Source organism: Eublepharis macularius, chromosome 7, assembly GCF_028583425.1.
Source record: "Eublepharis macularius isolate TG4126 chromosome 7, MPM_Emac_v1.0, whole genome shotgun sequence".
Taxonomy (NCBI): Eukaryota; Metazoa; Chordata; class Lepidosauria; order Squamata; family Eublepharidae; genus Eublepharis; species Eublepharis macularius.
In genome coordinates this window covers 7,572,722-7,597,286 of record NC_072796.1, presented here as the reverse complement: position 1 = coordinate 7,597,286, position 24,565 = coordinate 7,572,722, and the positions used below count along the sequence as shown (strand labels likewise).

Sequence of the window (24,565 nt, the reverse complement as noted above, 5' to 3'; positions counted from 1 at the left end):
GGACTGCATCAAAGACCATAGATGAACTGCGCATGCCCCGCACCTTTACGGAGGAGTGCTTGTTGTGATTACATTGTTATACTATGTAAGAGTCATTAACAGGCCAGTCACTTTCTTTTTAAAAGAGAGGGATTTATAACTTTGGCATGTGTATATTACTTCACTTGTTTACAACAATAGTTGCTCATTATGTAATACTAGTGCCAGAGCCCGTTGTGTCTTAATACAATGGGCTCTAGTAGAGAGTGCCCACCGGCTGAGCAGCAGGCTCCACAGGCTGCCTTGCCCACGGATCAGCTGAGCAGAGGGAAGGCGGTGGTTTGCCCATCTTCCTCTGCCTAGCTGAGCAGAGGGCTCCGCAGGCCCCCTTGACCACAGATCAGCTGGGCAGAGGGAAGATGGCGGTTTGCCTGCCTTCCCTCTGCTTAGCTGAGCAGCGGGCTCCACAGCCCACCTTACCAGCCTCAGGGAGCGTTGGGGAGCAACGCTGGAGGGGGTGGCATACCAGGCACCTTGGCAGGCTCCTGCACCCGGCAATGGCTGTTGCCGGCAAGGAGCGTGGGGGTACGGCACCAGGATCCTGCACCCGGCAGTGGTCAGATCAAGCCGCCACAGGTGAGGAGCAGGGTGGGGGTGGTGTCAGGCTTGAGAGCCTCTTGGGGCCAAACCAGCTGCTGCAGGCAGGGAGCGCTGCTGTCTCTCTGCTTATCCCCACTAGGGGTGCGCTACCGTGCCTGTGCTCTGGGATAAGAGATGAGTCATCGGAAATATGGTTTCCCTTTTATAGGTATAGACTAACAATAATGCCCATTGTTTGAGAAAATACAGAAGGCTGTAGCAGTGCTTCCCTCCCCTCCACCTCCCCCCATGGGGGAGTTGAGGGGGAGATCAGGGAAGAGATCACAGGATCCCCCCCTCCTCTGGCCCCTCAGCTGCTGCTCGACTTGCGCGCAGCCCTCACAAGGCCCCGCAGAAGCAGTGGGGAGCCCTGTCCCTGGCCGCTGCAGTACCTTGGGAGGGCCTTGCCGCCACGCTGAGCCTTTCTGGATCTCTGGAAGCCCCGAGGAGGAAGCGGGGAGGCTAACTGTTTTGCCCAGACTCACTTCTTATCCCTGCATACTGTGCCTGCATGGGGATAAGGAGTGAGTGGTCAGGAACATGGTTTGCCTTTTATATAGTAGGATTACCAAGGATTGCATTCCAATCCTATTCCTGCTTACCAAGAAGGAAACCCATTGGTGAAGCTCAAGATTTTGTCTGCCTTTAGTCACTGTAACAAAATGGTTACCAGGGGTGAAATGAGTGCCGGTTGCTGTTAATCTGTCTTTAAAGAAAGTGGAGAAAATGTTCCCCCTGAGGTCTGATGGGCTGTGGGGCCAGGGAGGGGCCTGCAGGAGTCTTGGTGTGGGACGCCCTTCTTCCTGGACTACAACTCCCAGCTGCCCCGGGCCAAGAAAGTATGGGGGGAAAAGAAGGGGTGGAGCCTGAATAGATATACCCAGCCTACGCTGAGGGAAAGGTTAGTCGCCTTCTTGGTTGCAGAAGGAGAGGTTCCTGCTGCTGGGTGAGACCCGGGTGCCTGGGCCCTAAGTGTGGAGGGCCTGGGAGGCAGCAGAAAGGGAATAAAAGGGTGACCCTTCCCTCAGACCCCCACCACCCCCTTAAGGTAGAGTAGGGAACAGTGTGGTAGGGAAAGCAGACAACGGTTCTCCTCAGTTTGATTTTCTGCCCTATGAGTTCTGAACGGGGGGGGGGGGTCTACCCCTATGTGTTGTGCCTTTACCTGCTTTGTATATAGTGCTCTGTATATAGTTGTTATACTTTTTTGAATATAAAGAACCTGGTGGTGCTCTGACTACGTAAGCTCCTCCACTTGGCACGCTACAGGGAGGGAGGGAGCCCAGGAGAACTGATCAGGCCAAACCTTGGTGGGTTGCCAATTCTCCAGGGCCCACCCGAAGATTGGGGAATTCACTTCCCAGTAAGGAACCTCAGCCAGAGGGGTCTCACTGCCCCTCAGTCAGGCGGTGTACAATTCAGTGAGTGGTGGCAGTGGCGAAGAGTGTGAGCCACGCCCACCAGGGATGGTGGGAGGCAGACAGCGGGGCTAGCAGGCCATTGATGGCGGCTCAGTTGCCCGGACTGAGAGCCAGCGCCTGTTCCGCCACAGTCACTATAGCTAGTAGCCAGATAGACCTCTCCTCCATGCCTCTGTCTAATCCCCTTGTACAACTGTCTATGCTTATGTCCTGTGGCTGACAGTGAATTCCACATCTTAATCACTTGTCAGGATGTTCCACTCCTGAAGGTGAATGGATCCAGGTGGCTTTTGGGGGGCCAATATGGTTTCTAGTGTTGCTAAAGTCCTTTACTCAACCCCTGGAATAGGGAAATTATTCAAGCAGCATTTAGGATGCTCATATGCTCTTCCAGCTTTCAAAGTTTTTAATGCTCCCCCGTTTATTGAGGAACTGGAAGCATTAAAGTGGTTGGGGAGATGACAAAACATCAGTGATGGAAAATTCATACAGAATCCAACCACATATGGGCCAGTTTTGAGCCCATTCCATGACAATGGTGAAGAAACAATACTTCACTGTGTAGAGAAATACCCTTCACCTAATAAGTAGGCTCAATAATTCAACCACTGGGACTTTATTCTTTCTATGTGTTGGAATTGGTCTGCAAGCTTTTAGCTGACAGAAAGGAAAGGTGTGTGGGGGTAAGCTCTAAGCACAGAGTACTTTAACACTTGCCGATGTAAATTATTATAGTCAAAGCAAGAACAAAAGATTTATCATCTCACAGCTTGCTAGAATGTCCCACCTAAAGGGACAGAGATGAGGAAAGCCAAATGGCTAGATGATATTTTCTTCCTTTTGAGGCAGAAAGATCAGAACTGACCCCAGAGGGAGATGAACTCTCAAAGGGACGATTACAAATTCTCTGGACAAGAGGAAGAAGCCTTTACACCTTTTGACTACAATTGCACAAGCTAAGGTTCATGAATACTTTGTGGTGTTGCAAATCCAGGAATTCTTGGATAACAGCAAACTTTGGGATCCTTTTCAATCTTTCTTCAGATCTTGTTTGGGAATGAAGTGCTTGCTCCTGTAGGCAACCTGCACTGGGAGCTGCACAAAAGCAGCACACCTCCATTGGTTCTGCTGGACTTTTGGGGAGCTTTCAACTCTATTAATCATAGTATCCTTCAGGGATGAGTTTAGGAAACCATGCTTCCATCTATAAGTTTGTGCTTCTCTCTCATTTCTGGTGCTATTAAAAGTCTATACGAAGCAGCTGAATAGAATTGTCCAGAGAGTGGAGTGAGAAGCCATCAATATTGACATGACATTTGATTCTCTCATCCATATGAATCTACAAGCATTGATTCTGAACCACTGCCTGGGGCCAGTGAAAGACTGGATGGATATGAATAAAATGAAGCTTAATGGTGATGAATAAAATGAAATTGGGTGTGTGCGTGCAGCTGATTATGGATTAGGTGTTTTGCAGGTTTGGGATGGGGTTGCACTGCCCCTGAATATGCAGTGTGGGAGAACTTACAAATCCAGACCGGCACCTGGACGTTCAGATACTCTGCTTGCTATCTGGTTTCCAGGCCCAATTCAAGGTGGTGATTTTGACCTTTCAAGTCTTAAACAGCATAGGACCAGTGTACCTTACAGACCACCTTCTCTAAATCTCACCATATACTTAAGTAACCTTCAGAGGTCTTGCTCCATCTGCCTCTATCCTTAGAAATACAGAGAGGTAGCACATCATAGGGTCTAGTTAGTGGTGGCTGACACCAAGACTGTAAATCATTGTGTCTTTATGTGCTTCCTAAAGCATTATCCTGTTTCAGCAAGTTTTTCAGCTTGCCTAAGCTTGTGTAGTAAGTGGTGAGAAAATGGTACTAAGGATATGTTTTAAAGCCTATTTTTTTAAAGCTTATTTGTTGATTGATCTGAATTTTATCCTGAAAAGCAGGATAAATGTTTAGCCAAGGTGCACTCTCACATTAGGAATGCTGAGAATTCTGTGAATGGAGCTCTCAGTATTTTTATCTCTAAAAATCAGACACATAGGGGCCCAATCTACATTAGAAATGTGGCATGGAAGGGATTGTTAATGGTACCTTGGATGTGAGATGTGTTAGTTGAGTTGGTTTCATTTTTTTTTGTAATTTTGATGGATGCTTTGATTTTACTGTATGTTTTTATCCTATTTGTTGTAACCTGTCTGAAGGCCTAAACATAGGGTGTGTGGGTTGCACAGGGTTGCCAACCACTTGGTGGGATCTGGAGATCTCCTGGAATTATAAATGATCTCCAGTCTACAGACATCAGTTCCCCTGGAGAAAATGGCTGCTTTGGAGGGTGGGCTCTATATCATCATACCCCTCTGAAGTGCCTCCCTTCCCCAAAACCTGCTCTCCCCAGGCTACACTCCCAAATTTACCAACCTGGAGTTGGGGAGCTTCAGAGAACTCAGACAAAAACAGGGACTGCATGGATCCTTTCTTCCGTGGATGCAGAAGTTCTCTGGGCCTACCCATAGTTCTCTGGATCTGCAAATACCTTCCCACAGGGATGTTATCTTAGCTGTGTCTGACCTGAGATTAACATTTAGGCCTTTGTTTTTTAAAACACTTCTTAAAGCACCAGTGTAGAGTCTTGTTTTACTTTACTAAAGAGAAACTTCTCAGGGAAACAACTGGCTTAATGAAACATCGAAGCATTCCAAAACAGGCAAATTTAGGCAACAACATTAATTAAGGCATTTAAAACCTTATTCTGTTAAGGAAACTTAAAATGTTTTTGGTTTGTACTTTAAGCAGTATGTCCAGCCAAAGGACAGACATCTTCGAAACGCAGTCAAGAAAATACAATCAAATATCCTGGCATCAATCCAATGGAAAGCTCTGGCAAAGCTCTCACTTATTTCAGGGGGCATGTGCCAAAGAACGCACACTGGATTGCACCTGATATTTCTTTCAGCCCTACCGTTCTGTCATCCTAAGCTGACCTTTGCATGAGCAGTCGACAGATTTAACATAGCAGAGGCGTATACTTACGGAGCACTGCAGTCTAAATGGCTTTGTGTTAGTAGTGAAAGACGCATGCACAATAGGATCCGGATGACTGCCATCGTTCCACTGAGCCAGCAGACTGTCATAATGCACAGATACGCCGGCATCGGAAAACACTTTCTCAACAGCCTTTTCTATGGCATTGTTATTAATAGCAGTAACATTCGATAGCAGTGGTGGATGCACAAGGCATATTCGGCTGCCACTAATTCCTAATGATAAGAGGGCTTCTACGGTGGTGTAAACGTCAATTGTATTCCCGTAGACAATAACATTCCCTGGGGAGAGGGAAAAAGAGAGGGAAAAATAATTTAAGACACATAATAAAACCTTATTAGTGTAACTCAGAAGATAATAATACTGAACTGATCTGTGACCCTCTTGTTGCTCTGATGCTATGAAGCAAACAATGTTACCTAGCAACAGTCACTAAGATAATTGAGTGAAGAATCTGTAGAATACATCCCAGAAAGTAGCAAGCACTTAACACAGAAGTAGGACATTTATTATGCCCCCAGAATTTGAAATCCTTTGGATTGAGAACCTCTAGACGAACTCTTTTATCATGTCCTCCCCCATTCCACCCACAGGTCCCCCATCTCTTTTGTCTGGTTAGAGCACTTTCAAATACAAATGAAAGAACCTGCAGAAGAGATGGAGGAAAATGGAAAGGGGGGGGGTAGCATAGCTACCAGAACTCACTCACAGAGATTTTACCTCATAATTTGAAAAGCAAGAAGAAAACTGTGTCCCTTCCATCTCTCTCTTCTCCCACCATGTTGCTTCCACCTCCCTCCCAGAAGATGTAGGGAAATCCAAAAAAGAACAGCAACTGCAACTAGGAACTAAGCTGCACCCTCTGCAGGAAAACCCCAAAGAAGCAAAAAGTCTGCCAAATATGCATAGATGGGTCACTGAGCTAAAGTTAAGCTGTTCAAACATTAATTTTTTCAGGTGGACATCTAAAAATGTGAAGTATGAATAGGACACATACAAACATGAAGCTGCCTGATACTAGACCACTGGTCCCTCAAGGTCAGTATTGCCTACTCAGACTGGCAGCGTCTTTCCAGGGTCCCAGGCCAAGGTTTTTCTCACCAGCTGCTACTGGGTCCTTACATCTGGAGATACTGGGGATTGAACCTGGGACCTTCTGCATGCCAAGCAGATGCTCTACCACGGAGCCATGGCCCTTCCCAGATGTATACCAGGCAGGTTAAATGAATGGGAAACTTGTCAAGGAAATAGAATCGGCTGCACCTCCCTGCCCAGTGTAAACTCAGGTAAACATGGGGGCATGAAAACATGCCGCTGTGACAGCAGCAGTGGCTACTGGATAAAGGCAGGAGTGGTTGTGTTCCATGCTGCTGCTGCTCTGACCCTTGCTTTTATTATTTTCTTTGTCACACTTGCACAGAAGTATAGACACAATAACATTTTTGGCAGGCCATCTGTGAACTAGAACCTCTCCTTTCCTTGCACTTTCCATTTCCCTACAAGGCCATGCTGTAAAGCTATGGCACAGCTCTGTGGGGAAAGGAGAAAAGGCCCTTTTAAAAGGCTAAAAGGAGATAAACAGGCCATTTTGAAAGTGGAGCTTAGCTCTTTTCTCTTCCCCATACTTTGTGGTTTCACCTGTGAGTTGCAAAAAATTAGGTTTTTTAACTTTCTCTGGCTCCATTATGAGTTGCATGATCAAACTGGGCAGAATGTCCTGTGGATGATTCCATTTACTGAAGAGATATCTCACTGCCCATGTGGGAGAAAATCCCCATGTGAATTCAGCTCCACAGTAAAACCCAAGCTTGATAATATGTGAATAGCCTTTAGGCTGCAATTCTAAGAACCGTTTTCTGGAAGTAAGCCCCATTGAATAACACGGGACTTACTTCTGAGCAGACTTGCTTAGGACTAATCCCTTAGCCTCACTGTTTTCCCTGGGATGGTTTTGCACATCTTTCTTATCTTTCATCTGTTTTCCTCTCAGAAAAGGCATTCCCATTTGTGCACGAGAGAAAGCAGAATGCCTCTTTTAAGTAATGGTACGAATAATTGCTAAAAAGCGTGTGACTGGCCCAAAGTCACCCAGCAAGCTTCCATGGCAGAGCAGGGAAGGGAACCTGGGTTGCTCACAGCCTAGTCAGTCATGCTGGTTCTCGATTTTGGCTTTGAACATTCCAAATAGAACACTGTCAGAAATTCACTTTTGGCAACGTATTTTGTGCTTCTAGAGGTAATGTCTATTTTGGTCATTTTCTTATGATTAGAATGCCCTTTTTAGGAAAATGAAATTTCATCATTATTTTTACTGGTGATGTCCTAACAAGAAGGATGATCTTGTCGAAGGCTTTCACGGCCGGAGAACGATGGTTGTTGTGGATTTTCCGGGCTGTATAGCCGTGACACCGAGAGATCTCTGTCTTTTGGTGCTACACCTCTGAAGATGCCAGCCACAGCTGCTGGTGAAATGTCAGGAACTACAATGCCAAGACCACGGCTATACAGCCCAGAAAATCCACAACAACCAAAGTAAGACGATCCTTTGGGATCGTATTATTCATTGCTGGTCATGCTGCACAAGTGTAGCAAAACAGACTTCCTACAAAATTTCATGGTCAGATGATCTAGACAGCTAGCAGCCATGCAATCAGGACCATTTTGTAAGAATGTAGATTAGGATAAATGCAAGGAAACATTCTAGAGCTTTGACCTCAGTCAAATCCCTCACTTTTCATGGGAAGTCCTGGATTGATCCTGCTTTGGAATTAGTACTTCTTGAACTGACTGCTGCATTATATTAATTCCTGTACATTCATAAATAACAGATTTTTTTTTAAAAAAATTACAAATTCTATACAAGTCTCTCTTCCTGAAGACATGGGCCGTTCAAAGATTGCCCTGAAGATTCTACCATTCAAAGGAGGATGTAGCAAACAACATAAACATATCCATACAATCCTCCTTCCATTAAGCAATGAGCGTGTGGAGTTTAAGCAAAGGCATTAACTTTCAACAGAAGTTACAGAGCAGATGAGATAGGTAGGAGGCAGCATAGTGAGGGCAGGCTCCAGATCAGCAGGACCAAGGAGAGCTCCCAGGGAACTCGGTGTTGGCAGGAGAAGGCTCCAAACCTTAGCCAAGCACACATCCTCAGGGAGGGCCAGAGGGCTGCCAGAGCTGACTTCGGCTCAGAACTGTGCTTGAATCTCCTCAGGTGGCGCTTTCTGCTTCCTCCAGTGAGGATTTCCCATTTCTCATCCTCATAGAGGGCTATGGGCCCTCATACTTGGGCATTAGGTAAAGTGGATTCTGGAATCTCTTCGGTAGATGAATACGGGCTGGGGTCATTATTGGTAGAGTTGCTGTCAGAGAAGTCCAGGTCAGAACACCTATCTTCTAGCACAATAAATGAAAGAGGTTTTAATTAAACAGGGTCTCTATAGGAACAAGGTGTTCTTACTAGATTCGTTTGACTTGTCTGAACCCAAAGTAAAAGTAATAATGGTGAAGAAACCACAGGAAAATTTCAGGACTGAAATGACTTGACATTAATAAGTTACTGTAGCACAAATTTAAAAGAGCAATATTGCCGTTAAAACACACACATACATACACTTCAACCCCACCTTTCCCCCTATGTTGATTTAAGGTAATTACAAAACCAATTTGAAAATAAATTATCACCATTCAGTTCTGATAAACAAATGACACTTACTAATAATCACTAATGTCAGCGCCTCCCCATACAGACTGTTCCTAAAATTAAATCAATCCATTAAAAGTACTCCTAAGCAAGTCTGCTGTGCGTACTTTCTTAAGCAAGGAGGACTTTTTTTTTGGCATCTCTGGGAAGCTGTTTTGTAATGTCATCACAGAAAAAGACCGAGCGCATTTGCAAATGTCCAAATGGCACCAGAGGGCCAACAAAACAGAAAACAGGGTTAGGACTGGAGGTGCTGCGCAGAAGAGATTCTCTTGCAAATATCTGTGTTCTATGCCATAAAGGGCTTTAAGGACAAGCACCTTGAACTGAATTCAGAAAGAAATGGGAAACCAATTAAAAGATCTTAAAATTAGTGTAGTATGTGTAAAATGGCTTACTCTGGATAAGAAATAAGCTGCATTTGTTATTTCTATGTCACCTCTTCAGAGATTATTTTGCATAAAATTTTTATGAGTTGTCTTCAAGGGCTGACCCATGTAGAACATGTTGCAGTAGCCCTGAGGTTTCTGTAGCATGGATCATAGTGGCCAATTTGGCTGCATCCAAAAAGAGAGCTGTTTGACGTTTGATAAACACATACAAAGAAACACACACAAAGCTAACCTTATGATGAATCAGATTTTTGGTCCACCAAGGTCAGTATTGTCTACTAAGACTGGCAGCATCTCTCCAGGGTCTCAGGGCAAGGTCCAGCTGCCTGGTCCTTTTAATTGGACATGCTGGGAATTGAACCTGGGACCATCTGCATGTGAAGCAGAGGTTCTTCCATTGTGCCAGTTTGTGCTCCAGTTTACACCTGTTTATCATGTATGAGAGCAGGGCCCATGAATATTCTAAGACCTGTAATTGAGTCCACATTTGTAATTTGCAAATTGTTTTATATGTACTGGTCACAGACTGCAATAATAAACTTGACTTGACTTGACTTGGGTCCAACATAGATGAATTAACCCCAATCAAGTAAGGATGTATGACAGCACCCACAAGGGCATCAACCTTATCAAGCAGCTTTATTGCTGCCTTGTTTGGATTCAATTCTAGCCCATCCTTCCCCCTCAGCCACCTGATTCCCATCTCCCAACAGACAAATGCTGCATCAGGCTGTTACCCAAATGGGGGTGGTCTCCTTGAGAGTTGGGGGAATTAGCGTGCAAGAAGAGGCAGCAAGAGGCGAGTAACTGGGATCTTCTCCACCAATGTACATGAAGATTGTCCCTTCTAGAGAACTCTTTTAATAATGAAGCAGATGTTTAATCAAAAGGAGCTTTTATTTAAAATAACAAGATCAATTGCACACAAAGCACACAAGACACACACAGAACTAACTAGAAAGCAGTGAGAAAAATTGGATAGAGTTGAGGGATTGCATGACAGTTGCCAGTCCTGAAGAGGGCATCTGTGAGAAGGAGCATTGAGCAACCAGTGCATCAATGTAGGAAGAGTGCTCAGATGGAAGTCTGAGGGTGGATGCTGGATCTGAGGGCATGGACACAACTATGGTGGAGGGGCAGTCCAATTATACCGTGAAACATACCCTGGGGCAAGATTATGTCTTCGGCCCCCAAAACAATAACTTAATAGTCATCTCTGGTTGAGACAACGAACTGGAAGGCTGTCTCTAGAGTGAGAGAATAAAACTGGGAAGGTGCGATAAAGCCTTCCTGAGCAAAACTAAAGTTATCAGTGATTACTGATGACCCACGATGGATGGGTTAATAAAGCTATCAGAGCCCTGAATCACCTGAAATGGGAGAGTAGACAAGGGAAGATTGGTAGAGTGTGTTAAGGTGATTAATTCAGGAACTCCAGGAAGACCCTCTTGTCTCAGGATCTTTGAACATCTACAGCGTGTGGGGACTGAAAGCTGGTCTTGCCTGGCATCTCACATGCTAGTAATTTCCCAGCTCCCATTCAGGATCTAGCATCCATTTTCTGCCTGGCCAGGCAGTGTTTCTGTGTATAAAACACCTACAGGGAAGGGCTTATGATACTGCCATACTCATAAGCCTTCTTAATATTGTGAGGGCAGATCTGATCACTAAAAATTCCAGCCCCTTCCAAAGGCTTAGATATAATTATGTGTCATCAGTACTTTCATGACTCCCAACTCCAAAGACACAGCCAATCTCATTTAAAGGTTCATGTAGATCTTAAAACATGGTTACCACATGGAACCCTATAGACTCTGCAGGATAAATCCCATGAAGCAGACTCATCAACCACAACCTTATGAACATGGGAGCTAATCAATAAACCACTCAAGCAATTTGCTCCTAATCATGACTCCCATGTCTAGGCACTTAATATTAAAACATCAACAGTGTTGAAAGCTACTGAGAGATCCAGCAGTATAATCAAAGTTTAGTATCTGTGAAAGGTCATTATGTCAAGATTAGTCCGATCTTGGAAGATCCTGGAAGCTAAATTGAGTTGGCTTTGGTTAGTACTTGGATGGGACACCACCAAAGAAGTTCATGGCTGCTATGCAGAGACAGGCAATGGCAAACCACCTCTAAATGTATCTTGACTTGAAAACCCAATGGGGTTGCCATAAATCAACTGCACCTTGATGGCACTATATACACACATCAGTGAATAATATTCCACAAAGGGAGATGAAATTAGCACATGCACTGTGAATTAGCAGAGGACCACAAAAGCCACAGATCTTAGCAAGCTTCCATGCCAGCAGCACACAGCTGCATTGCTGTATAGAAAAGGATAATGTTAGAAGGGTAAAAAGGCCATCAATTCAAATTCCTTGATGCAGCCTATTACCATGTTGGCATCCATGTAAGATCCGCTCTGGCCATGTCAAGCTCAGAGCTTCACAAGCAGGGTGTGCATGGGCTGCAGAACAAACGCCACCACTGCTTAAACTATCGAGCCAAGTAGAAAAGGGGAGGGGAAGCAATAGGAAAAGGATCCTTTCCTGACTGATATTTCATAAAGGAAATTTCATTTAAATGAATATCCATCTCACTGGACATTCATCTCTAATTATGACAGTTTCTGATACCAAAATGAGCGGGGGGGGGGGGGAGACTTTTAGGAAGAAGATATCCCTGTATTAATCCTCAATGGGCAGAACTGAGACACCAGACCAAAACTCTTTCCTCCAGGAAGAATTCCATCATCCTTTCTACGATGAGTATTCTAGCACCTTACAGTTCTAATAGGTACTGATGTTCAATCTGCATTTGTAGCCTATTTGTAGCCATCAATTCTTTTTTATTATGAAATTTTAATATAAATACATTGAAAGGAAACAATGTCAATCTCTTGGTATAATATATATCATAGATATCAGTAAGATAAGTGAATTATGAATGACTATTAATAACTATGCATACACTCATGGTTCAGTGAGGCAAATGGAATATAAATGTAGTATCACAAGAATAAATTCTGGAGTCTCTATAACTAATAGATTATCAGTTCTTGAACCAAAGTAAATCTTGCTTTTGCACCTATCTTTGGTTATTTATGGCACATTCAGAGTTACTTTATCTGACATCAAATGGAAAAAACATTAGATTAAGGGAAATAATGCTCTCTCTCTGACCTCAGGAAATCATGTTTTCAGTTTATTATAAATATTGCTATGTATGTCCACTCTTACAAAATAAGCTACATCAATCTGACAGATGCCTTGTAATTTCCAAATATACTTTAACGGCATGAAAATGTATTTGAGAGACACAATAGTATTATTCTGAGAAGTAACAGCAACTATAAATAAAACCCATTATAGTGGATTTATCATTTAATATTAGACACTCATGTCCCACTGCTGAGAATCCTCATTCATTTCCTCCAATTGGGAATATGAAACTTCGTGACCTCAGTATGACCTGAATTCTTAGCCTTACAAAAATCACATTATACAGAAAGCATATTAGACAGAGTGCAGTAGCCATGCCAGATTATTTATGCTCTGCAATTTCAAGGCTATAGCATTCCTACAAGCATGTTTTAAACAAGGCAGTAAGTTGCATTGGAGTAAACAATTGGAGGAGAATTGATCTGTCTCAGGCAGTTCAAGTATTTTTACTCCTTACATCCACTTGCTTCTTAGCTTCAAGCTAGCTAATGAGTTACAACTGATTGCAACTTACTATCTTGCCCAGTTCTGCTTTGGAAATTTAAAACAAATGGAAAAACACTGGCTTATATTATGGTCTGTTTCTGCCAACAGTAGGGCACTTCCATTGGAAGGGGGATTTCTGCCAAGTCCACCCTCTTGCAGCAGACTTTGCTCCCTATGCTATTTCACAACTCAGACCCCCAAGAACAAATATTTGGGCTGCAGTGGATGGGGAGGCAGAAAAATCCTGCTCCACGAGCTGTGCTCTGTCACGGATCTTGTATGGTACCACTCTCCAAATCGAGATTCTGTTATAGGGGCAGAAAGATTTTTCTGAGTCACAAACACAATGGCTTGGATTTTAAGTGCCTCGGGACAAACAGAATGGATTTCCATTTGTGCTTTGGGAGGAATAAATGGCTTCTGTTACTTTTATTTCATCCCCCCCCCCCCAGAGGTGCAGCCCAATCTCAAAGTGAGGCAGGCTGAGATGCTCCTGTTTAGTCCCTCTCAAGTGCCAAAATGGCTGTATGCGTGCACACACGCACTCTCTCCCTCCTCCCGGTGTTGCTGTTTCAGCACTTAAAAAGACATGGGAGAAACAAGTATGCTGCAGGCCTGACCAGGACTGGGCCTGTCCGGGGCCAGGGCCAGACTCACAGGCTTCCCCGGGGCCGCACACCCCATTCATGGCACCCCTGGCTTTCTTCGCCACCCCCAGCACTCACCCAACAGCAGAAGGGCAAGAAAGGAAGAAGGAGCCAAAGGCAGCCCGGGCAGCGGCTACATTGTTGGGGGCAGGGCTGGGGAATGGAAACTGGGAATGGTGAGGAGATAAAAGGGGAATCCATGCACAAGCTGGGGAGGAGTGGAAAGTGTCTGGCCAGGGAGTTCAGGGGCCAGAGCTTATCCAAGAGAGCAACAGAGGAGTCACAGGTGACGACAACCCACCTCTCTCTCTTTCTGAGGCTTGGGACCCCAACACGGCCCTTCCAGGGCCTCACTAGCGACGGTCGATGGCACCAGAGAGGCCCGGGTCAGTATGAGCCTCACAAGGCCCTCATAGCATTTTAAAATCATCTTTAAATGGTGGCAGCATCTTTGTGGCAGCCACGAGGACACTGTCATGTTTGGTTTGGCCCTAAGACATAAACTGCCTGCTACTCATGTATCGTGCGTGTATCCATCTAGATAATCCAGATTATCTTGTATAATCTTGACAGGCTGCAGCCAACAAGAAACAGCACTGGAGCAGAAAAAGAAGATTGGCAACATAGTTCTGACTCCAGCAGCCTCTTCCCTAGAATGGAGTCTGTAAAGCCTGGCAGATATTCTCTCACCCAAGAAACGGCACGAGAGATTTCTCTCTGCAGTGTAGGTGCTACGGCTGCCTAATCTTCATACATCAAATGCAAATACATCAGTAAATGCCAGGTTTGTGCCAAGTCCTTTTAGCCCTCTCCCACATCACTCTGTAAGGACCTGCCAGGTAACTCTCAAAAGACTTCACTGCATGAGTTAAAGGACTTTATTGATAAGCTGCCAGTATCTTACTCCATTTTTGATAGGAATGACATTTCCCTACAAGCAAAAGACATATATAGGATTCCAAGCATGGATAAATCCCCAAATCCCCACTCCCTTAAGGTAACAGCTACATTCAAAAGGAAGCATCTGGGTGGGAAAAAGGAGAGCTGAAAAGCGGAGTTGACGTATGAGAAGTCTCCAGGCTATGAGCGTCCAATGCAAACATCTCTTCCCAGGCTAAGGAGAGAGGAGGTTAAGAGAACATAGAGGTAACAGGAGAGACAGGCTCCCCTTACATACTTTCACATCACAGTCAAGAAATAGCTTCAGCCTGTAGTTATACCCATAACATTAGAGCACAAACAGTACCCAGGATCTTGTTGGTTATGACAGGTGACCACCTGACAACAGTGTGGCTTGCTTCTGTCTAGGTACCTCAGGGCCCTACAGATACAACATCCCCCTTCTTCTTCAGAACTGCTCCTTAAACATCACACACACAAATATGATGGCGTCCAGAAGTCAGGCCCGGGCTGATCTCAGAGTCTGGGATGAGACAAAGATGAGGAGATGGCCTAATTAATTTGATGTATTCTGGCTCGATTGACATTATGGTTCCCATTTAAAAACAAACAAAGCAAAACACACACCCCATCTTGGAGAGCCAGCAGAGCTGTCTTTACTATTTAGAATAGTTGTCTGTCACTGTGACAAGAAAAGCGGAGCTCTCCCCCTGCCTAGCCATTGCTTAATCAGCCTTAAGTGTGTTCGAATTGAATTTCCCACCTCCTGGCCAGCCGAACCCAGAGGTGATAATTCAATCTTCTGCCTCCTGCCCTCATCAGCATGTGGAGTGGGAAACCCTATTAGCATATGCATACCTGATTGGCTTCTCACAAGGGCAGCCTCAGATGTCGATTGATCCCCTCATCGCAGGGGGTGGGCAATCTATTCTTCTCCAATCTGAATGTTTGCTGTTTAAGACCGGGAGGGACCCTCCTGTTCTTTTTGGCTCTCTTCCTCCCCGAGGTCTGTGGGACGCATGCTGGGCTGGAGCCACTCCAGGGAAGATGTGGCCAGTGACATTTTGAAATAGCCAGAAACAAAGGCTCACACAACATGCCAGTCTTGACTCCAACCAGTAATCAACCCGTTAGCCAGGTAGAGCAGAAAGGCATCCACATCAACCTTGTCTATCTTTGTTTTGAAGCGTTTTTTCTAAAAAGGGAATCTGAACACACCTACATTTTATGAAAGAGTCTGCCTAGATAACTTATTTTATTCATTATTTATACCCAGTCTTTCTCCCCAATGGGAACCCAAAGCAGTTGACATCCTTCACTCACTGCCATTCTAATCTCATAACAACCCTGCAAGGTAGGTTAGGCTGAGAGTATGTGACAGGCCCAAGGTCACTCAGTGAGCTTCCATGGCAGAGGGGGGATTCAAACCTGGGTCTCCCAGATCCTAGTCTGACACTCTAACCACTACACAACACTGGCCCTCAGTTAGTTTACAGTTAAGTTACACACCTTCCAAAAAAGATCAATGGTTAGATTAACAAAGAGAATTTAGAAGTGTGAGGCAGATCGGCCTTTATAAACATTAGTTCATACCCATAAATTAAAATGTGTAGGTTTTGACTAAGAGTTTTATTCCCATGAAAGTGCAAAAGAGCGGGATGGGAGGGGGCGGGTCAAAGCAGTAAAGAGTAGATAACCCTGCCACGATGATCTAGTACAGGGCATCTATGGACACAGCGACTGGAGGCTCTTTGCAATTGTTCAGAGATTAGAAGTGGTGTACTGGGCAGTATACGCTTTCCCTCGGCTGCCTGTTATTGGACAAAAGCAGCAGTTCAATGTTTTAAATGAAATTTCAATTTTATATATCCTACTATATAAAAAGTGAAGCATATTCAAGACAACTCACTCCCTACCCTGGTGGGCCTCCAGAGGGCGCTGCTGTGGAGGGAAACCCAGATGAGGCAGCCAGACCTCCAGAGAGCACGCCATGGCGGGAAGCCCGGGCTGGGATCAGGCGCGGAGCAGGTGGCAATGCCCACCCCCGCCTTCACCCAGCTGGGATCAGGAGTGGAGAAGTTGGCAATGCCCACCTGCCCTTAACCCAGCTGGGATCAGGAGGGGAGCAGGTGGCAATGCCTGCCTCCCGCCTTCACCCAGCTGGGATCAGTAGCAATGCCCGCCCCCTTCACCTGGCCAGGATCAGGTGAGGAGAAGGTGACAATGTCCACCCCCTTCACCCGGCCAGGTTCAGGAGCAGCCAGCCAGGAAGAAGAAAAATCCCAACTGGGAGGAAGAACACTTATCACAATGAAATCAATTTATATATTTTAAAGTGCCCAAGTGCTCAGATATCAACATGGCAAATGAGATTCAGTGAACAGTGGGGAAGACAAATAATCTGTTGAGGATTATTAGGAATGAGACTGAAAATAAACCATCATCACGGTACTGCTGGAATACTTTGCATAGTTGTGGTTTCATCATATATCAAAAAAGGGTCTCTGGAAAAGGCATAAAAATGAGAAGCCAAAATTATCAAGGGATTGGAGAACCTTTCCTATGTGGAAAGGCTATGGGGATTTGGAACTTTAAAAGCTTAGACTAACTAAGCAGGGACACAATAGAAGTTTGTGAAACTCTACATGCGGTGGAGAAAATGGACCAGGAAAACCTTTCCAGTTCTTCCCAAACTCCAGAACTCTGGGCACCCAGTGAAATTTATGGGAAGACTCAGAACAGACAAAAGGACATGCTTCTTCACACAATGTATAGTTCATTTGTGAGACTCACAGACATGGTGTGCAGCACTAGTCACTAATATAAAAGGGGTTTTGGTATTAACTTATAAAGCCCTATGCGGACTGAGACCGGCGTATCTGCAGGACTGCCTCTCCCCATATGAACCCCAGAGGACTCTTTGTTCTACTGACAAACATCTGTTAAAGATCCCCAGGGAGGCCCGCCTGGCATTGACCAGGGCCAGGGCCTTTTCAGTCCTGGCCCCAGCCTGGTGGAATGCTCTGTCCAATGAGACCAGGGCCCGGTGGGATTTGTTATCTTTCCGCTGGACCTGTAAGATGGAGCTGTTCCGCCACGCATACGATCGGAGCTAGGCGGTGCCCCCCTGGCCGAGTGAGTAGAGTACATGCCCTCCCGACAAGTGACAATCTCCATCTCTCACATATTCCCTGCCTCAATGCTTTGGAGATTGTTAAAGGGTGGTCAGCTGGATCATTGTGCCGCTGTATGTATATGTATGTATATGTATTTTAGCTATGATATTTTGAATGTTTTATGGTTTTAAATTGTATCAAGTGTTTAATGTAATTTTAAATGGTAAGTTAGTTGTAATCCGCCCTGAGCCTGCTGGTGTGGGGAAGGCAGAATATAAATCGAATAAAATAAATTAAAAAATAAATAAAAATAATGTCGGATAGACTTATCAATGGTTATCACTCACAATGGCTAAAGCAGCCTTCATGTTCAGAGCAGTATATCCCAGGTGTGGTGGGCTTTGCCTCTGCGCTCCTGTTTGTGGGCCTTCTAGGACATCAGATTGGCCACTGAGGGAAACAGACTGGAGCAACGGTCTGATCCAGTCAGGCTCTTCAAAGGTGGTTATGATTCAGGAGAAGGGTTCCCAGGACAGAGCACACTGTCCCCACCCTCTGTCCTCAATACTGTATAGTTCGGGGGCACCCAATGAAGTTGATGGGCAAATAGGTTCAGGACAGACCAAAGGAAACACTTCTTTACTTAATGAGTCATTAAATTGTGGAATTCACTACCAGCGGGCTCAGTGATGACCACTAGTGTAGATGGCTTTAAGAGAGAATTAGACAGATTTACGGCCATTAATGGCGATTAGCTGTGAAGAGTAAAGGGAACTAATTTCGGTATCTCTGTAAAGGGAACTAATTTCGGCATCTCTGTAAAGGGAGCTAATTTCGGTATCCCTGAATTTACAGAATCCTAAATTTATCTGGCCGTTATTCTCTATGGGGAAAACTATTGAAGGGGGGGGGGGCGTGTTTTTCAAGCAAATGCCACTAAATTTGCAGAGAACCTACTCTCGGCTGCCCACTAAAGACCCACTAAGTTTCAAGGAGATTGGATCCTGGGTCCACGTCAATGGTCCCCTGAACAAGGTGCCCCCCCAGCCACTCTCCACTGTTTCCTATGGTGGGGAAAATTCCAATCTGGCTCTCAGGGGCAAGGCAGCCACTGACCAAAGACACAGTCCCAGGTGCCAGCTGAACTGAGAGAAAGCATCACCGAACCAAAGTGAAGCCAGAGGATCAGCAACAAACCAGAGAATCCTTCCTTGGAGGTTCAAAGGTGCAGTCAGCTGCCTAGGGAGGTGGTGAGCTCCCCTTCACTGGCAGTTTTCAAGAAGAGGCCGGATGAATATTTGTCAGGGATGCTTTAGGCTGATCCTGCACTGGGCAGGGGGTTGGGCTAGAAGGCTTGTATGGCCCCTTCCAACTCTGTGATTCATGGTCAGAGTAGTTCAAAGGTGGAATCTGCTGCCTAGGGAGGTGGTGAGCTCCCCTTCACTGGCAGTTTTCAAGAAGAGGCCGGATGAATATTTGTCAGGGATGCTTTAGGCTCCTCCTGCATTGGGCAGCGGGTTAGACTAGATGGTCTGCATCACCTTTTCCAGCTCTGTGACTCTGTGATTCTGTATAATATATGTTGTTAGCCACCCTGAGCCTGTTTGTCGGGAGGTCGGGGCATAAATTTGACTAAATAAATAAATGAATGAATGAATAAATAAATAAATAAAGTGGGGTCCCATTCTATGTGCACAGATTACAAAACCACAGACAGATTGCTCGGTCTTTTGCATATGGTAACTCATGTGTCATTCCGGAGTGCACATGTAATGAAGAAATTTAATGCAGATTGGCAGAGATTACTGAACAAGCTGGCAAAAACAGATTCAATGTTGAAGCATCGCAAAAAAGCCCATTTGCTGTTCTAGAATGGCAACGTGGGTGTTAATGGATGGGTGACTGCCTATCCACATCGACCTAATGTGCACAATGCTAGGTGCATATAATGCTTTGAGGGCAAGAGTATCTTTGGATTGAGCCCAAAGATTGTGTGTTTCTGTGTGTGTGTGTGCATGTGCGTGTGCCTATATGCCTGTGTGAGTTCACATGTGCTTTTTGCCACTGTTTTCCATTTCTGAAATTGTGTCTATAGTCATAAAAATACACTTAGCAATGAAATTATTATCTAATTTGTTAATTAATGATTGCAGCCAGACTCTGCTCTTAGGGCTTTCATTTATGTCATAAAATAATTATAGTTAATATCTCCAGCCTTTATTCTAAGGGAAAAGAAAGAGTCTCCAAAATTGACAGGGAGTTGCAAATTAATTTATAAAACAAATTTTGGCAAATAAAACATTTTGTGAGTATTAGACTATAATTATACACTGGAAATGGAGACAAACTGTGCCAAAAAAGACATCAAATTGCACCCTCCTCCTGTCCACCCAGTTAGTACAAAATGCCTACCTGGGAAACCAATAAGATTTTCTTTTACCCACTTCATTGCCAGTAAGCAGTCCTCCTCATCTGAAAGAACAAAAAGGTTGGAAGGGACAATGTCGGTATATTTCTCTTTACGGTTTTGGAAGACCTCCCTGTTGGTGAACAGTTTTCGGATATCTGCACCAGTGGGACATGGAACCTGTATTAATGAAGAGTGCCAGAGATTAATATGATTTATTTATTTTTATTTTATTAAATTTAAAACCCACTCTCCCTGCAAGCGGGCTCAGAACAGGTAACATCAATCAATAAAAATCACATTAAAATATATTAAATACATTAATCACATTAAAATACATTAAGACATAAGAATCGGTGCAAGAAGGCAGCATGTCTTCACACCGACCTATATTCCAAACTTGACCTAATACATCCCATGGGATGGGAGACGGCATACACACTGGGTAAGTCGGCCGACAATCGAGAGGATGGGGCTTCATTCCCCACTGGACAGGACGGAGACCGGCCAAAAAGGAGCTCACCCAAGCCCCAACCACAGCCATATGCCTGGCAGAACATCTCTGTTTTACAGGCTTGGAGGAAAGATAGTAAACCACTCCAGGGCCTGGTTTCCACGGACAGAGAGTTCCACCAGGTGAGCGCCAGGACCTAGAAGGCCAAGAGAGCAACCTTGGGACCAGGGACCACCAACAGTTGTTTATCAGCTGACCTAAGTACCCTCCAGGGAACATATGGTGAGAGGCAGTCCTGCAGATATGCTATAGCAGATCATTTAAACTGGTGGCATTTGCTGTAAGCCCACTCACCATGGAAATAAAGAACACTTAGCAAATACAGAGCAAGTTTCATGTGTTCAAAGCACCTCATGTACAACATCTTGCAGAGCTATTCTATATATGTTGGTGGAGATTAACATCAAGTCATAGCTGGCTTATGGTGACCACTGGTGGGGTTTTCATGGCAAGAGACTAACGGAGATGGTTTGCCTGCCATTGCTTGCCTCTGCCACCCTGGACTTCATTGGAGGTCTCCCATCCAATTACTAACCAAGGCCAACCCTGCTTAGCTTCTGAGATCAGACGAGATCAGGCTCACCTGGGCTATCCAGGTCACGGCATTCTATATATGTTCACTTGGAATTAAGTCCTGCTGAGTTCATGGAGCTTCCTTCCAAAACAGCACAGGAAAACAGTTCCAGAAATCCTTATAATGGGCAAAATTACTGGCCTCAAATTGCAGATGGGGACCTGAGGCCGAGAAAAGCGTAAGTATTCCAAGCAGGGGCTCTGGCTGCCAGATCCAAGTATCTTACCTCTCTGCATAGCTGAGGCTGCTTACCAGAGGAGGGAGATGCTAGCTTGCCCTCTACTCCACCTGGGCACCTCCAGTCTAAACCGTCAGAAGATTCTACTGGCTACTGATTTGGCAGGTGTCAGTGACAAAAGGAACAGTTGCAACTGGCCTGAAAAAGACTTTCCAGACTCAAAAGGAGAAACCTCCTAGTACAACCGTTGCTGGGAGAGCTGAAGCTCAAGGAGATTAAACTAGGGTTACAATGAAACACCCTGTAGAACAATTATAGGATGTAAATTTCAATATTCTATTTTACATAGTGAATTTCTTATTCCAATTTTGTTTACGTACAATAAATCACACAGTCCCATTCCCAATTGCATATATTGTGCAAAAATCCTTGTCTAGTCCTTGTCTTGTCCTTTCAAAATTCCCAAGATGCACAGAGTTGTAGGCATAGAATATACAGAAGCCGCTTGTCCTCCACCAGTGGGTAGAATCGAATGTGGCTCTTCAAAACAGCACTTTGAAGAGGATTTTTGCACAATATATGCAGTTGGGAACGGGACTGTGTGATTTATTGTACGTAAACAAAATTGGAATAAGAAATTCACTACGTAAAATAGAATATTGAAATTGACATCCTATAATTGTTCTACAGGGTGTTTCATTGTAACCCTAGTTTAATCTCCTTGAGCTTCGGCTCTCCCAGCAACGGCTGAGAAAGACTTTGACAGGAGCCTGGTTTCCGATATTAACTAAGTTAACTAAGAACACCAGCAACCCGAGCATAAGAGGGCTGCTGACTTTGTGCGGTGAGAATCACCCCAGTCACCAATCGTGAACAGGACACAGGCACTATGCATAATAGCCTGTGATAAGGTAAGTTGAGTCAGACGAGGCTCTTGGGGCCGTGGGTACTTTTTTTTGGATGCTGCAAACCCAGATCCCCAAGAAGAAAAATTACTTTTACCAGACCTGTCCAACAATGCAGAGGAGCTGCTGCAGTAAAGATCCTACTTCTAGCTGTCAAAAAGAGTCCAGTAGCACCTTTAAGACTAACCAATTTTATTGTAGCATAAGCTTTCGAGAATCAAGTTCTCTTCGTCAGATGCCTGATACAGAGACTGGTCAAATATAGAAGAGGAGGGAGGAGGAGGGGAGAAGAGAGAAGAGGCAATTAGGGGGGAGGGTGCAAACAAAACATTCCTTTGCTAGTAAATGTAAACATCTCCTTTTGGTGTTGGGGTCAGTTGGAGTTTGCCCTGTTAGTTTGTAGCAGCAAAACCAATTCCAATGCAGTATAAGCCTTCGATAACCACAGCTCTCCCCGCCAGATGCATCTGACAAAGAGAACTGTGGTCCCCGAAAGCCCACGCCAGGTGTCACTGGGCTCCCCCAGACCCAGCCTCTGTAAAGGAAATCTGTTACCTGTGATAATGTAATAACCATTCATAGTCCCTATTCAGTCCCAGCTTGACAGAGTCGAATTTGCATATGAATTCCAATTCAGCAGCCTCCCGTTGGATTTTGTTTTTGAAAGGTTTCTGTTGAACTACGGTGACCTTTAAGTCCTAGATGGAATGTCCTGGTAGATTGAAGTGTTCTCCCACTGGTTTCTGGACGTTTCCATTTCTAATGTCAGATTTGTGACCATTTATTCTTTTGCGTAGAGGTTGGCTGGTTTGTCCAATGTACAGAGCAGAAGGACATTGTTGGCACATGAGGGCATATATCAGATTGGAGGATGAGCAGCTGTAAGAGCCAGAGACAGTGTAGTTGATGCCATTGGGTCCTGTAATTGTATTCCCTGGGTAGATATAGGGGCAGAGGTGGCATCTGGGTCTGTTGCAGGGCCTGGTACCTGTGCTGGTGACTCTGCTGGCCAATTCATGATTGTGAGTGAGAAGTCGTTTAAGGTTGGGGGGCTGTCTGTAAGCAAGGAACTTCTAGCTGTATGTGTCTTAACCTCTTTTACAAACCACTTACAAAGGACTAGGCGACCCTGGGGGACCCTCTGATTCTATAAAGGCCAACCTGCCAAGGACCTGAAAGGACTTTGAATACACAACACTGCCTTATACTGTTTGTCTATCAAGGTCAGTACGGTCTACTCAGACCACCCATGGCTCTCAGGCAGAAGACTTCCATACCACTGACTACTTGATCCTTTTCCTTGGAGATGCCATGGCAGGGGTCCTGGGCAAGCCTTGGCCCAGCCTCCTCAGCTACAGGCAGGGACAGAATGGGGCAACCTCTCAAGCCTTAAAAATGCTCTGGGCTTTCGTAATGCACCCACTCCCAACTGTTTGGGGGCACCACTGGGAGATTAGGGAGCACTCCGGCATTCCTCCACCTTGCTTAGACGCTGCTCCAGCTGAGCCTCCCCCTCCCTCCAGCTTCCAACCACTACCATTGGGGTGAGTGGCAGCCGATCAGCCCTCCGTCATGCCTGGATTCGGCTCCCGCACGGAGTCTCTCCTTCCTCCATCTTCTATCAGTTGGAGCCCGCAGAGAGAGTAAGAAGCAGCCAGGGACCCCTTTCATTCTTCCTGGAACCACCTCCAGCCAAGAAAAACTTCTGGGAGGAAGTTAGGGTTAGGGTCCCCTTACCCTCCTGGTTGGGGGCGGGGCGGGGGGGGGGGAAACAGGGTTAACATACCTGTAACTTATGTTCATCGAGTTCTTCTGTGCTGACACACATGGGGACTGCGCAGGCGCAGGCCAGCCGCCGGAGAATTTTCTATAGCTTCTATGGCTCCGAAGGGGCCGTTTGTCGCGCGCCTCAGCGACCGTTTTCCCGCCCAAACGGTCACATGCTCCTCCAGCGACCAACGGCCCCCTTCCCTCAGTTCTCCTTGCCGCCGCTTGACCAATACACTTTAGCCATAACACCTTAAAAACACCAATTCCCGTTACAGCCATCACATTGTCGTGCATTGGAATTCACAGCGGGGTAGGAGGGAGGGTTGTGTGTCAGCACAGAAGAACTCGATGAACATAAGTTACAGGTATGTCAACCCTGTTTTCATCTTCGTTCTTCTGTGCCTCCACACATGGGAGTGTACCAAGCTTCACACAATAAGGAAGGTGGGGTGAAATCCAACACAATTTTATTAAAGAACAATAACAACAACACTATAGATATACATATATACATCTATACAACTGTGTAGTGATAAATAAATACTCAATATTTACATATATATACACATAAATATACATATATACACCCCTTTCACTCAAGGGTACCGCGCAGGTACGCAAAGAAACCTTTCCCATGACTCCCTT

General features: G+C 45.1%; 1 protein-coding gene across 1 annotated transcript in view; it reads right to left on the bottom strand.

The window, feature by feature from the left end:
* Positions 1–24,565, bottom strand: part of CFAP61 (cilia and flagella associated protein 61) — a 198,205-nt gene that overhangs the window by 52,531 nt on the left and 121,109 nt on the right. Inside the window, exons 21-22 of the mRNA XM_054984388.1 lie at positions 19,985–20,159; positions 5,081–5,373 (exon numbers count right to left, since the gene is read on the bottom strand). Coding sequence (XP_054840363.1) covers positions 5,081–5,373; positions 19,985–20,159 — 468 coding nt within the window. The remainder of the gene's footprint in view (positions 1–5,080; positions 5,374–19,984; positions 20,160–24,565) is intronic.